Below are 14,865 nucleotides of genomic sequence, written 5' to 3'. Positions count from 1 at the left end.
ATACCACATGACAGCCAGGTGACCAGGTATAGCAGATTAGTGTATAGATGTACCACATGACAGCCAGGTGACCAGGTATAGCAGATTAGTGTATAGATGTATCACATGACAGCCAGGTGACCAGGTATAGCAGATTAGTGTATAGATGTACCACATGACAGCCAGGTGACCAGGTATAGCAGATTAATGTATAGATGTACCACATGACAGCCAGGTGACCAGGTATAGCAGATTAGTGTATAGATGTACCACATGACAGCCAGGTGACCAGGTATAGCAGATTAGTGTATAGATGTACCACATGACAGCCAGGTGACCAGGTATAGCAGATTAGTGTATAGATGTACCACATGACAGCCAGGTGACCAGGTATAGCAGATTAGTGTATAGATGTACCACATGACAGCCAGGTGACCAGGTATAGCAGATTAGTGTATAGATGTACCACATGACAGCCAGGTGACCAGGTATAGCAGATTAGTGTATAGATGTACCACATGACAGCCAGGTGACCAGGTATAGCAGATTAGTGTATAGATGTATCACATGACAGCCAGGTGACCAGGTATAGCAGATTAGTGTATAGATATACCACATGACAGCCAGGTGACCAGGTATAGCAGATTAGTGTATAGATATACCACATGACAGCCAGGTGACCAGGTATAGCAGATTAGTGTATAGATGTACCACATGACAGCCAGGTGACCAGGTATAGCAGATTAGTGTATAGATATACCACATGACAGCCAGGTGACCAGGTATAGCAGATTAGTGTATAGATGTACCACATGACAGCCAGGTGACCAGGTATAGCAGATTAAAAAAAGTGCGTCAGATATTAGCCATAGATACATTTGCTTCCTTAGCCATAGAGCAATGCTTTATTAACATGTAGTGCTACATTTAACTGTTGTTGAGCCAGTAATGCATTGCCAGTATAAATATGACAACCACAAGAAAGAAATTGTGCTGTGCATGTGCAAACACCATGCACATATTGTGTCACCCTTTTTGGCAGCAGTCATCTTGTGAAAGACCACTAACCTATTGATAAATATATGAACCTCTGTTTGCTATTGTAAATAAAGTACCTTGTACTTCTTAGTAGCTCCCCCAGAATTGTCACTAATCTGTTGGCGCTCTACAAATAACCGATAATAATAATAATAATAATATCATTTAGCCCCTTATGTATGTTTTCTGTTTATTATGGTTCCCCACCATAGATTTACAGTTGTATCTAATTGTGTGACTTAGCAAATTACCATAGAATGGGAATTATTTTCTATGTATATCTTACATTATAGTGTTAGTTGATGATGTAAAACTAGTGAAACATATTGTTGTAGATAAATAAAATTGTGTTGTTGCTTTTCAGTAAATGTCTGCACAGTCTGATTCAGCTGAGCCTGCCTGAGGGAATAGTGCAGTTAGAAGTTTGTGCCCAGGAGGAAGCATGGAGGTATTACCAAGAGGCACTTACCATCATTACAACTTATGTAAGTCAAAATCTTATTTAATTATAAATATGCCCAGAAAAAGTGAGTTTTGTGGAATTAAGGAACTCAGCAAATGTACACAGTGAATAGTTAAATCTAGACTGATAGCCCATAAATGGTGTGTCTATATACAGGAATTACTGTACTTTAATTTAGGCAGGTAAAATATTATATATATATTATATGAATTACTAGTTCCTAGAAAATGAGTTAGGGTTTATAACATTGGAATAATAAATTGCTGAGTTAAAGGGACAGTCTACTCCAAAATTGTTATTGTTTAAAAAGATAGATAATCCCTTTATTACCCATTCACCAGTTTTGCACAGCGAATATGGTTATTTTAATATACTTTAAACCTCTGTGATTACCTTGTATCTAAGCCTCTTTTGACAGCCCCGATCATATGACTTTTTATTTATTATCTATTGACTTGCATTTTAGCCAATTAGTGCAGTGCCCTGACAACTCCATGGGTGTTAGCACAATTTTATCTATATGGCCCACATGAACTAGCAGTTTCCTGTTGTGAAAAGCTAATAAAAAGCATGTGATAAGAGGCTGTCTGTATTGGCCTAGAAACAGGCAGAAATTTAGAGGTTTAAATGTTATAAAGTATATTAATATCATAATGTTGGTTGTGCAAAGCTGGGGAATGGGTAGTAAAGGTGTTGTCTATCTTTTAAAACAATAACAATTTTGGTTTGACAGTCCCTTTAAAGGCATATTCTAGTAGTGTATGAAATGTATGACAGCTCCAGTAGGGTTTTTGTTTTATCAGTTGTATAGCAATCAAGAAGTCTGAATTTAAAATAAAGGCCTATATTACGTAGGCCTTTATTTAGCGCAAACATTTTAGAGCTATTGTGCATTAACCCCTTAACGACCAGCGGCGGGAGGGGGGGAGGGTATTGAGGGGGGGCAGCTACACTACAGAAAAAAATGGGTAATTTATTTATTTTTTAAATTAGCCAAATTTGCAGCAAACTGGGTACTGGCAGACAGCTGCCAGTACCTAAGATGGCGGCGAATAGGCAGAGGGGAGAGGGTTAGAGTTTTTTTTGGGGGAGATCAGGGGGGTTGGGGGGTTACGTAGGAACCTACACTGCAGCAAATATATATTTTTAAAAAAATATTAAAAAAAAAAAAAGTCTGTTATTTTCATACTGGCAGACTTTCTGACAGTACTTAAAGGACACTAACCCCCAAAAAAATATTTTGTGATTCTGATAGAGCATGCAATTTTAAGAAACTTTCTAATTTACTCCTATTATCAAATTTTCTTCATTCTCTTGGTATGTTTATTTGAAAAGCAAGAATGTAAGTTTTGATGCCGGCCCATTTTTGGTGAACCTGGGTTGTCCTTGCTGATTGGACAGCACCAATAAACAAGTGCTGTCCATGGTTCTGAACCAAACATTTGCTGGCTCCTTAACTTAGATGCCTTCTTTTTCAAATAAAGATAGCAAGAGAACAAAGAAAAAATGATAATAGAAGTAAATTAGAAAGTTGCTTAAAATTGCATGCTCTATCTGAATCATGAATGAAAAAAATTGGGTTCAGTATCCCTTTAAGATGGCGGTGACAATTGTGAGGTGGGGGATGGAAGAGAGCTGTTTGAGGGAGGTCAGGGAGGGATCAGGGCGTGGGATGTGTCAGGTGGGAGGCGGATCTCTACACTAAAGCTAAAATTAACCCTACAAGCTACCTAATTAACCCCTTCACTGCTGGGCATAATACAAATGTGGTGCGCAGCAGAATTTAGTGGCCTTCTAATTACTAAAAAACAATGCCAAAGCCATATATGTCTGCTATTTCTGAACAAAGGGGATCCCAGAGAAGCATTCACAACCATTTGTGCCATGATTGCACAAGCTGTTTGTAAATCATTTCAGTGAGAAACCTAAAATTTTGAAAAAGTTTTTTTTTTATTTTATCGCATTTGGCGGTGAAATAGTGGCATGAAATATACCAAAATGGGCCTAGATCAATACTTTGGGTTGTCTACTAAAAAAAATATATGGTTTTCATAGGTAAATATAAAAAAGGCATTATTTCTGTTTAAATGTAGTGATGGCAAAAAATGCTAAAAACATAATTTATGTAAGAACTTACCTGATAAATTAATTTATTTCATATTGGCAAGAGTCCATGAGCTAGTGACGTATGGGATATACAATTCTACCAGGAGGGGCAATGTTTCCCAAACCTCAAAATGCCTATAAATACACCCCTCACCACACCCACAATTCAGTTTAACGAATAGCCAAGTAGTGGGGTGAAAAAGAAAGGAGTAAAAAGCATCAACAAAGGAATTTGGAAATAATTGTGCTTTATACAAAAAAATCATAACCACCATAAAAAGGGTGGGCCTCATGGACTCTTGCCAATATGAAAGAAATGAATTTATCAGGTAAGTTCTTACATAAATTATGTTTTCTTTCATGTAATTGGCAAGAGTCCATGAGCTAGTGACGTATGGGATAGCAATACCCAAGAAGTGGAACTCCACGCAAGAGTCACTAGAGAGGGAGGGATAAAATAAAAACAGCCATTTCGCTGAAAAAAATTAATCCACAACCCAAATATAAGTTTATTCTCATAAATGAAAGGAAAAACTTAAATCATAAGCAGAAGAATCAAACTGAAACAGCTGCCTGTAGATGCCTGTAGAACTTTTCTACATCAAAATGGTAGAATTTAGTAAACGTATGCAAAGAAGACCAAGTTGCTGCTTTGCAAATCTGATCAACTGAAGCTTCATTCTTAAAAGCCCACCAAGTGGAGACTGATCTAGTAGAATGAGCTGTAATTCTCTGAGGCCGGGGCCTGACCCGACTCCAAATAAGCGTGATGAGTCAAAAGCTTTAACCACGATGCCAAAGAAACGGCAGAAGCCTTCTGACCTTTCCTAAAGCCAGAAAGGATAACAAATAGATTAGAAGTCTTCCTGAAATCTTTAGTATATTCAACATAATATTTCAGAGCTCTGACCACATCCAAAGAATGTAAGGATCTCTCCAAAGAATTCTTAGGATTAGGACACAAGGAAAGGACAACAGTTTCTCTATTAATGTTGTTAGAATTCACAACCTTAGAAAATAATTAAAATGAAGTCCGCAAAACTGCCTTATCCTGATGAAAAATCAGAAAGGAGATTCACAAGAGAGATCAAATAATTCAGAAACTCTTCTAGCAGAAGAGATGGCCAAAAGAAACAACACTTTCCAAGAAAGTATTTAAATGTCCAAAGAATGCATAGGCTCAAATGGAGGAGCCTGTAAAGCCTTTAAAACCAAATAAAAACTCAAAGAAGGAGAGATTGATTTAATGACAGGCTTGATATGAACCAAAGCCTGAACAAAACAGTGAATATCAGGAAGCTTAGCAATCTTCCTGTGAAATAAAACAGAAAGAGCAGAGATTTGTCCCTTCAAGGAACTTGCAGACAAACCATTATCCAAACTATCCTGAAGAAACTGAAAAATTCTAGGAATTCTAAAAGAATGCCAAGAGAATTTATGAGAGAAATACCATGAAATGTAAGTCTTCCAAACTCGATAATAAATCTTACTAGAAACAGATTTACGAACCTGCAACATAGTATTAATCACAAAGTCAGAGAAACCTCTATGACTAAGCATTAAGCCTTCAATTTCCATACCTTCAGATTTAAAGATTTGAAATCCTGATGGAAAAAAACAGACCTTGAAACAGAAGGTCCGGCCTTAATGGAAGTGGCCAAGGTTGGCAACTGGATAACCGAACAAGATCCGCATACCAAAACCTGTGAGGCCATGCTGGACCACCAGCAGCACAAACGATTGCTCCATGATGATTTTGAAGAGAAACTAAAGGCTGGAAAAATATAAGCAGGTTGATAACACCAAGGAAGTGTCAATGCATTCACTGCTTCCGCCTGAGGATCCCTGGACCTGGACAGGTACCTGGAAAGTTTCTTGTTTAGATGAGAAGCCATCAGATCTATTTCTGAAAGACCCAACATCTGAACAACCTGAGAAAACACATCTGGATGGAGGGACTACTCCCCCGGATGTAAAGTCTGACGGGTGAAATAATCCGCTTCCCAATTGTCTATACCTGGGATATGAACCACAGAAATTAGACAGGAGCTGGAATCCGCCCAAGCAAGTATCCGGGATACTTCATTCATAGCTTAAGCACTATGAGTCCCATCCTGATGATTGACAAATGCCATAGTTGTGATATTGTCTGTCTGAAAACAAATAAACGGTTCTCTCTTCGACAGAGGCCAAATCTGAAGGGCCCTGAAAATCGCAATATTCCAAAATATTGATTGGTAATCTTGCCTCTTGAGATTTCCAAACCCCTTGCACTTTCAGAGATCCCCAAACAACTCCCCAGCCTGAAAGACTTGCATCTGTTGAGATCACAGTCCAGGTTGGATGAACAAAAGAGGCCCCTAGAACTATACGATGGTGATTTAACCACCAAGTCAGAGATAGTCGAACATTGGGATTTAAGGATATAAATTGTGATATCGTTGAAAAAACCCTCACACCATTGGTTCAGCACACAAAGCTGGAGAGGTCTCATATGAAAACGAGCAAAAGGGGATCGCGTCCGATGCTGCAGTCATGAGACCTAAAACTTCAATGCACATAGCTACTGAAGGAAATGACTGAGACTGAAGGTTCCGACAGGCTGCAACCAATTAAAAATGTCTCTTGTCTGTTACAGACAGAGTCATGGACACTGAATCTATCTGGAAACCTAAAAAGGTGACCCTTGTCTGAGGAATCAAAGAACTTTTTAGTAAATTGATCCTCCAACCATGTTTTCGAAGAAACAATACTAGAATATAAAGACTGAGCTAATACCAAGAAATCGTCCAAATGAGGAAACACCGCAATATCCCGCTCTCTGATTACAGAGAGTAGGGCACCAAGAACCTTAGAAAACATTCTTAGAGCTGTCGCTAGGCCAAAAGGAAGAGCAACAAATTGGTAAAGCTTGTCTAGAAAAGAGAATCTCAGAAACTGAAAATGAACTGGATTAATCAGAATATGAAGATATGCACCCTGTAAGACTATGGTGGACATATAATGCCCTTACTGAACAAAAGGCAGAATAGTCCTTATAATCACCATTTTGAAAGTTGGTACTCTTACATAATGATTCAAAAAATGTTCAGATCCAGAACTGGCCTGAATGAATTTTCTTTCTTTGGGACAATGAATAGATTTGAATAAAACCCCAAACCCTGTTCCTGAAACGGAACTGGAATGATTACCCCTGAAACTCCAGGTCTGAAACACACTTCAGGAAAGCCTTTACTGGATTTGCTGGAATGCGTGAGAGAAAATATCTTCTCACAGGAGTTCTTACTCTGAATCCTATTCGGTACCCCTGAGAAATCTTAATCTGCCTCCTACCAGCTGAGCTGGAATGAGGGCTGCACCTACATGGGGACTAAGGGGCTGACTTTGGTTCCTTAAAAGGCTTGGATTTAATCCAATTTGAAGAAAATGTCCAATTGGAAACAGATTCCTTGGGGGAAGGAATAGGTTTCTGTTCCTTATTTAGTCGATAGGAAAGAAAATGGTTAGAAGCTTTAGATTTACCCTTAAGTCTTATCCTAAAGAAAAAAACTCCCTTCCCCCAGTGACAGTTGAGATAATGAAAATCAACTGAGAACCAAATAACTTATTACTTTGGAAAGAAAGAGATAGCAATCTGGACATAGAAGTCATGTCAGTATTCCAAGATTTCAGCCACAAAGCTCTTCTAGCTAAAATAGCTAAAGGCAAAGATTTAACATCAATTTTGATGAAACAAATGGCATCACAAATAAACTGATTAGTCATGTTGAAGCAAGCGAACAATGCTAGACAAATCATAATCCAATTCTTGTTGCGCTAATTTTCCAACCAAAAAGTTGATGCAGCTGCAACATCAGCCAAAGAAAATGCAGGCCTGAGAAGATGACCCGAATATAAATAGGCTTTCTTTAGATAAGATTCACGTTTCCTATCTAAAGGATCTTAAAAAAGAAGTACTATCTTCCATAGGAATAGTAGTACGCTAAGCAAGAGTAGAGATAGCCCCATCAACTTTGGGGATCTTTTACCAAAACTCCAAAGATACAATTCTTTTCTCCAACATTGGTGTGTCCGGTCCACGGTGTCATCCATTACTTGTGGGATATTCTCCTCCCCCACAGGGAAAGGCAAGGAGAGCACACAGCAAGAGCTGTCCATATAGTCCCTCCCAGGCTCCGCCCCCCCAGTCATTCTCCTTGCCGCTCTGAACAAGTAGCATCTCCTCGGGGATGGTGAGGAGTTTGTGGTGTTTAGTTGTAGTTTTTTATTCTTCTATCAAGAGTTTGTTATTTTAAAATAGTGCTGGTATGTACTATTTACTCTGAAACAGAAAGAGATGAAGAGTTCTGTTTAAAAGAGGATTATGATTTTAGCAGACAGTAACTAAAATCAGTTGCTGTTCCCACACAGGACTGTTGAGATGAGAGAACTTCAGTTGGGGGGAACAGTTTGCAGACTTTTCTGCTCAAGGTATGACTAGCCATTTTTCTAACAAGACTGTGTAATGCTGGAAGGCTGTCATTTTCCCTCATGGGGATTGGTAAGCCATTTTCTTAGTCTCAAACAGAATAAAGGGCTTATTATGGGCTATACACTGGTAGACACTCTTAAGGGCTAAATCGATTGCTTTATTTAAGTATTATATGCAGTTTGAAGTTGAATTTCACACTTTTATAACATTGGGGAATGTTTTTTAGCACCAGGCACTTGTTAAGACACCTTCCCAGTCAGGAAGGGCCTTTCTCTGTAGTAGGCAGAGCCTCATTTTCGTGCCATTACTGTGCAGTTACTTTTGAGTACAGTACATGCAGCTGCATGTGTGTGGGTCTGGAATCCACTAAAAACGTTCCTAGAAGGCTTCATTTGATATCATATACCCCCTGGGATTGGTGAAGTCGCAGCAAAGGCTGTAGCTGGGACTGTAAGGGGGTTAAAATTAAAAACGGCTCCGGTTTCCACATTTTAAGGGTTAACATCTTGAAAATTGGGGTGCAATACTTTGAATGCATTAAGACACTGTGGTGAAAATTTGGTAAAGATTGGATAATTCCTTCATAGTTTTTCACATATTCAGTAATAAAGTGTGCCCTGTTTAACATTTAAAGAGACAGTAACGGTTTTGTTTTAAAACTGTTTTTGTGCTTTATTAACCAGTTTAAGCCTGTTTAACATGTCTGTACCTTCAGATAGATCATGTTCTGTATGTATGGTAGCCAATGTGGTTCCCCCTTCAAATATGTGTGATAATTGTGCCATAGCGTCCAAACAAAGTAAGGACAGTACTGTCACAAATTGTAAAGTTGCCCAGGATGATTCCTCAGATGAAGGAAGTAGACATAGTTCTACATCATCTCCTTCTGTGTCTATACCAGTTATGCCCGCGCAGGCGACCCCTAGTACTTCTAGCGCGCCAATGCTTGTTACTATGCAGCAATTGACGGCAGTAATGGATAACTCCATAGCTAATATTTTATCCAAAATTCCAGCATTTCAGAGAAAGCGCGATTGCTCTGTTTTAAACACTGTAGAGCAGGAGGGCGCTGATGATAATTTTTCTGTCATACCCTCACACCAATCTGAAGTGGCAGTGAGGGAGGGTTTGTCAGATGGGGAAATTTCTGATACAGGAAGAATTTCTCAGCAGGCAGAACCTGATGTTGTGACATTTAAATCAAAATTAGAGCATCTCCGCGCATTACTTAAGGAGGTGCTATCTACTCTGGATGATTGTGACAATCTGGTCAACCCAGAAAAATTGTGCAAGATGGACAAGTTCCTTGAGGTCCCGGTGCACCCTGATGCTTTTCCAATACCTAAACGGGTGGCGGACATAGTGAATAAGGAGTGGGAGAAGCCAGGCATACCTTTTGTCCCTCCTCCTATATTTAAGAAATTGTTCCCTATGGTCGACCCCAGGAAGGACACATGGCAAACAGTCCCTAAGGTCGAGGGGGCGGTTTCTACTCTAGCCAAGCGCACGACCATTCCTATTGAGGACAATTGTGCTTTCAAAGATCCTATGGATAAAAAATTGGAGGGTTTGCTTAAAAAGATTTTTGTACAGCAAGGTTACCTCCTTTAACCTATTTCGTGCATTATTCCTGTCACTACAGCGGCGTGGTTCTGGTTCGAGGAACTGGAAAAGTCGCTCAGTAGGGAGACTCCGTATGAGGAAGTCATGGACAGAATTCATGCACTTAAGTTAGCTAATTCCTTTATTTTAGACACCGCTTTGCAGTTAGCGAGGTTAGCGGCGAAAAATTCAGGGTTTACAATTGGGGCGCGTAGAGCGCTCTGGCTAAAGTCTTGGTCGGCGGATGTATCTTCCAAGACAAAATTGCTTAATACCCCTTTCAAAGGTAAGACCCTTTTTGGGCCAGAATTGAAAGAGATTATTTCAGACATCACTGAGGGAAAGGGCCATGCCCTCCCACAAGATAAACCTTTCAAGGCTAAGAATAAGTCCAATTTTTGTTCCATTCGCAATTTCAGGAACGGACCGGCTTCCAACTCGGCAGCCTCTAGACAAGAGGGTAATGCTTCCCAGACTAAACCAGCTTGGAAATCAATGCAAGGCTGGAACAAAGGTAAACAGGCCAAGAAGCCTGCTGCTGCTACCAAAACAGCATGAAGGGGTAGCCCCCGATCCGGGACCGGATCTAGTAGGGGGCAGACTCTCTCTCTTTGCTCAGGCTTAGGCAAGAGATGTTCAGGGTCCCTGGACACTAGAAATAGTCTCTCAGGGTTTTCTTCTGGAGTTCAAGGAACTACCCTCAAGGGGAAGGTTCCACATGTCTAACTTATCTTCAAACCAAATAAAGAGACAGGCATTCTTACATTGTGTAGAAGACCTGTTAAAGATGGGAGTGATACACCCAGTTCCAACTGTGGAACAAGGTCGGGGGTTTTACTCAAATCTGTTTGTAGTTCCCAAAAAATAGGGAATTTTCAGACCAATTCTGGATTTAAAAATTCTAAACAAATTTCTCAGAGTTCCATCGTTCAAATGGAAACCATTCGAACAATTTTATCTACAATCCAGGAGGGTCAATTTATGACTACCGTGGATTTAAAGGATGCGTATCTACATATTCCTATCCACAAAGATCATCCAAGGATTTTCACAAAGGTGATAGGGTCCCTTCTAGAGGTTCTAAGACCAAGGGGTATTGCAGTGGCACCTTATCTGGACGACATTCTAATCCAAACGTTGTCTCTTTCCAAAGCAAAGGCTCATACAGACATTGTTCTAGCCTTTCTCATATCTCACGGGTGGAAGGTGAACGTAGAAAAGAGTTCCCTGTCTCAGTCGACAAGAGTTCCCTTCTTGGGAACGATAATAGATTCTTTAAAAATTAAGATCTTCCTGACAAAAGTCAGAAAGTCAAAGCTTCTAAAGCTTGTCAAGTTCTTCACTCTATTCTGCAGCCTTCCATAGCTCAGTGCATGGTAGTAGTAGGGTTGATGGTTGCAGCAATGGACATAGTTCCTTTTGCTCAAATTCATCTAAGACCATTACAACTGTGCATGCTCAAGCAGTGGAATGGGGACTATACAGACTTGTCTCCAAAGATTCAAGTAGACCAGATGACCAGAGACTCACTCCATTGGTGGTTGTCACAGGATCACCTGTCTCAGGGAATGAGTTTACGCAGACCAGAGTGGGTCATTGTCACGACCGACGCCAGTCTATTAGGCTGGGGCGTGGTCTGGGATTCCCTGAAAGCTCAGGGTCTATGGTCTCGGGAAGAGTCTCTTCTCCCGATAAACATCCTGGAACTGAGAGCGATATTCAATGCTCTCCGGGCTTGGCCTCAACTAGCGAAGGCCGGATTCATAAGATTCCAGTCAGACAACATGACGACTGTAGCTTACATCAACCATCAGGGAGGAACAAAGAGTTCCTTGGCGATGAGAGAGGTATTCAAGATCATCAAATGGGCGGAGGATCACTCCTGCCATCTATCTGCAATTCACATCCCAGGAGTAGACAACTGGGAGGCGGATTATCTGAGTCGTCAGACTTTTCATCCGGGGGAGTGGGAACGCCACCCGGAGGTTTTTGCCCAGTTGACTCAATTATGGGACATTCCAGACATGGATCTGATGGCGTCTCGTCAGAACTTCAAGGTTCCTTGCTACGGGTCCAGATCCAGGGATCCCAAGGCGACTCTAGTGGATGCATTAGTGACGCCTTGGTCGTTCAACCTAGCTTATGCATTTCCACCGTTCCCTCTCCTTCCCAGGCTTGTAGCCAGGATCAAACAGGAGAAGGCCTCAGTGATTCTGATAGCTCCTGCGTGGCCACGCAGGACTTGGTATGCAGACCTGGTGAATATGTCATCGGCTCCACCATGGAAGCTACCTTTGAGACAGGATCTTCTAGTGCAAGGTCCATTCGAACATCCAAATCTAGTTTCTCTCCAGCTGACTGCTTGGAAATTGAACGCTTGATTTTATCCAAGCGCTGGTTTTCAGATTCAGTGATAGATACTCTGGTCCAAGCCAGAAAACCTGTGACTAGAAGGATTTACCATAAAATATGGAAAGGATATATCTGTTGGTGTGAATCCAAGGGATTCTCATGGATTAATATTCCCAGGATCCTCTCCTTTCTAACAAGAAGGTTTGGATAAGGGATTGTCAGCGAGTTCTCTAAAAGGACAGAGATCTGCTTTATCTGTCTTGTTACACAGACGACTGGCAGCTGTGCCAGATGTACAAGCTTTTGTACAGGCTTTGGTCAGAATCAAACCTGTTTACAGACCTTTGACTCCTCCCTGGAGTCTAAATTTAGTTTTTTCAGTTCTTCAAGGGGTTTTATTTGAACCCTTACATTCCATAAATATCAAGTTACTATCTTGGAAAGTTCTGTTTTTGGTTGCTATTTCTTCTGCTAGAAGAGTTTCTGAACTATCTGCTTTGCAGTGTGATCCACCCTATCTGGTGTTCCATTCAGATAAGGTTGTTTTGCGTACCAAGTTTTCTTCCAAAAGTTGTTTCCAACAAGAATATTAACCAGGAAATAGTTGTCCCTTCTTTGTGTCCGAATCCAGTTTCAAAGAAGGAACATTTGTTACACCATTTAGATGTAGTCCGTGCTTTAAAGTTCTATTTAGAAGCAACAAAGGATTTAAGACAAAACTTCTTTTTTGTTTGTCGTTTATTCTGGTAAGAGGAGAGGACAAAAAACTACTGCTACCTCTCTTTCTTTCTGGCTGAAAAGCATTATCCGATTGGCTTATGAGACTGCCGGACGGCAGCCTCCTGAACGAATCACAGCTCACTCTACTAGGGCTGTGGCTTCCACATGGGCCTTCAAGAACGAGGCTTCTGTTGATCAGATATGTGAGGCAGCAACTTGGTCTTCTCTGCACACTTTTGCCAAATTCTACAAATTTGATACTTTTTGCTTCTTCGGAGGCTATTTTTGGGAGAAAGGTTTTGCAAGCCGTGGTGCCTTCTGTTTAGGTAACCTGATTTGCTCCCTCCCTTCATCCGTGTCCTAAAGCTTTGGTATTGGTTCCCACAAGTAATGGATGACGCCGTGGACCGGACACACCAATGTTGGAGAAAACAGAATTTATGCTTACCTGATAAATTACTTTCTCCAACGGTGTGTCCGGTCCACGGCCCGCCCTGGTTTTTTAATCAGGTTTGAAAAATTTCTCTCTCTATACACTACAGTCACCACGGCACCCTATAGTTTCTCCTTTTTTTCTCCTAACCGTCGGTCGAATGACTGGGGGGCGGAGCCTGGGAGGGACTATATGGACAGCTCTTGCTGTGTGCTCTCCTTGCCTTTCCCTGTGGGGGAGGAGAATATCCCACAAGTAATGGATGACGCCGTGGACCGGACACACCGTTGGAGAAAGTAATTTATCAGGTAAGCATAAATTCTGTTTTTTTAAAAAACCTTTAAAGAAGGAATAAAAGTCGATCTGAAAAGGGAGGTAGGAGATGAATCTCTACGATCGATAACAGAGAACCTATGAAATAGATCCCCGTTAGGATGACCATTGCATTCAATAGGTAAGACTCCCTTCACATCCCTCTGACATTCGCTGTACTCTGAGAGGAATCGGGCTTCAAAATGCTGAGAAGCGCATGTCAACGTAGAAATCTTAGCACAAACTTACTTCACCACCTCCATAGGAGGCAAAGTTTGTAAAACTGAATTGTGGGTGTGGTGAGGGATGTATTTATAGGCATTTTGAGGTTTGGGAAACTTTGCCCCTCCTGGTAGGATTGTATATCCCATACGTCACTAGCTCATGGACTCTTGCCAATTACATGAAAGAAAATGCTCTGGTCTTTTAGGGAAGTTTTTATCTGAAATGCCCGGTACTTAAGGGGTTAACATTGCTCAATCAATATTGTTTCTGTTTTGAGCTCATATTACAACTCCAAGGTTATTTTTTCTCACCCAGTGTATGGGTTTAGGGGGTGCTAATGTCAGATAACCTGGGTGCACTAAATACACATAATAGACTTCAATAGGCTGATTGAAGAGCTAGGTTGAAGATGCGCAAGTAGTGGAGTTCTTCATGTATTTCTGTTCTATAGTATTAATATTAATCGTTTACTTTGGGTCTCTAAAAGTGATACATTTTACATCAATAATTTTGATTGCTCTTGAGCGAAACACTTAACTCACCACTTGTTTTACAAGCAAAATATGAGAGCGTGTAGCGCTAAGTATAGGGCACACTAAAAAAAACTTAGAATGCTTTGGTTACATTTTTAAACATCGACTTTTAATACCAGATTATAGGGTTGATCATAAATCTTTTTCATTGTTTTTTCAACACGATCACTATAGCTGGTTAGGTTTTCTGGTGTTTCTCAGGAATATGTTTTGACCATGTATATATGAATTTGCATACATGGTTTAGATTGATTAAAGGGACACTAAACCCAAATTTTGTCTTTCATGAATCAGATAGAGCGTGCAATTTTAAGCAACATTCTAATTTACTCCTATTATCAATTTTTCTTTATTCTCTTGCTATCTTTATTTGAAAAAGGAGGCATCTAAGCAAAGGAGCCAGCCAATTTTTGGTTGAGGACTCTGGACAGCACTTGTTTATTGGTGCTGTCCAATCAGCAAGGACAACCCAGGTTGTGAACCAAAAATGGGCCAGCTTCTAAACGTACATTCTTGCTTTTCAAATAAAGATAGCAAGAGTAAAAAGACAAATTGATAATAGGAGTAAATTAGAAAGTTGCTTACAATTGCATGCTCTATCTGAATCATAAAAGAAAAAATGTGGGTTCAG

General features: G+C 40.4%; 1 protein-coding gene across 1 annotated transcript in view; it reads left to right on the top strand.

Moving 5' to 3' along the window:
* TEX11 (testis expressed 11) overlaps nt 1-14,865 on the top strand; it is an 827,067-nt gene that overhangs the window by 786,361 nt on the left and 25,841 nt on the right. Inside the window, exon 25 of the mRNA XM_053699074.1 lies at nt 1,382-1,502. Coding sequence (XP_053555049.1) covers nt 1,382-1,502 — 121 coding nt within the window. The remainder of the gene's footprint in view (nt 1-1,381; nt 1,503-14,865) is intronic.

Source organism: Bombina bombina, chromosome 1, assembly GCF_027579735.1.
Source record: "Bombina bombina isolate aBomBom1 chromosome 1, aBomBom1.pri, whole genome shotgun sequence".
Taxonomy (NCBI): Eukaryota; Metazoa; Chordata; class Amphibia; order Anura; family Bombinatoridae; genus Bombina; species Bombina bombina.
This window is presented reverse-complemented; position numbering and strand designations above follow the sequence as displayed.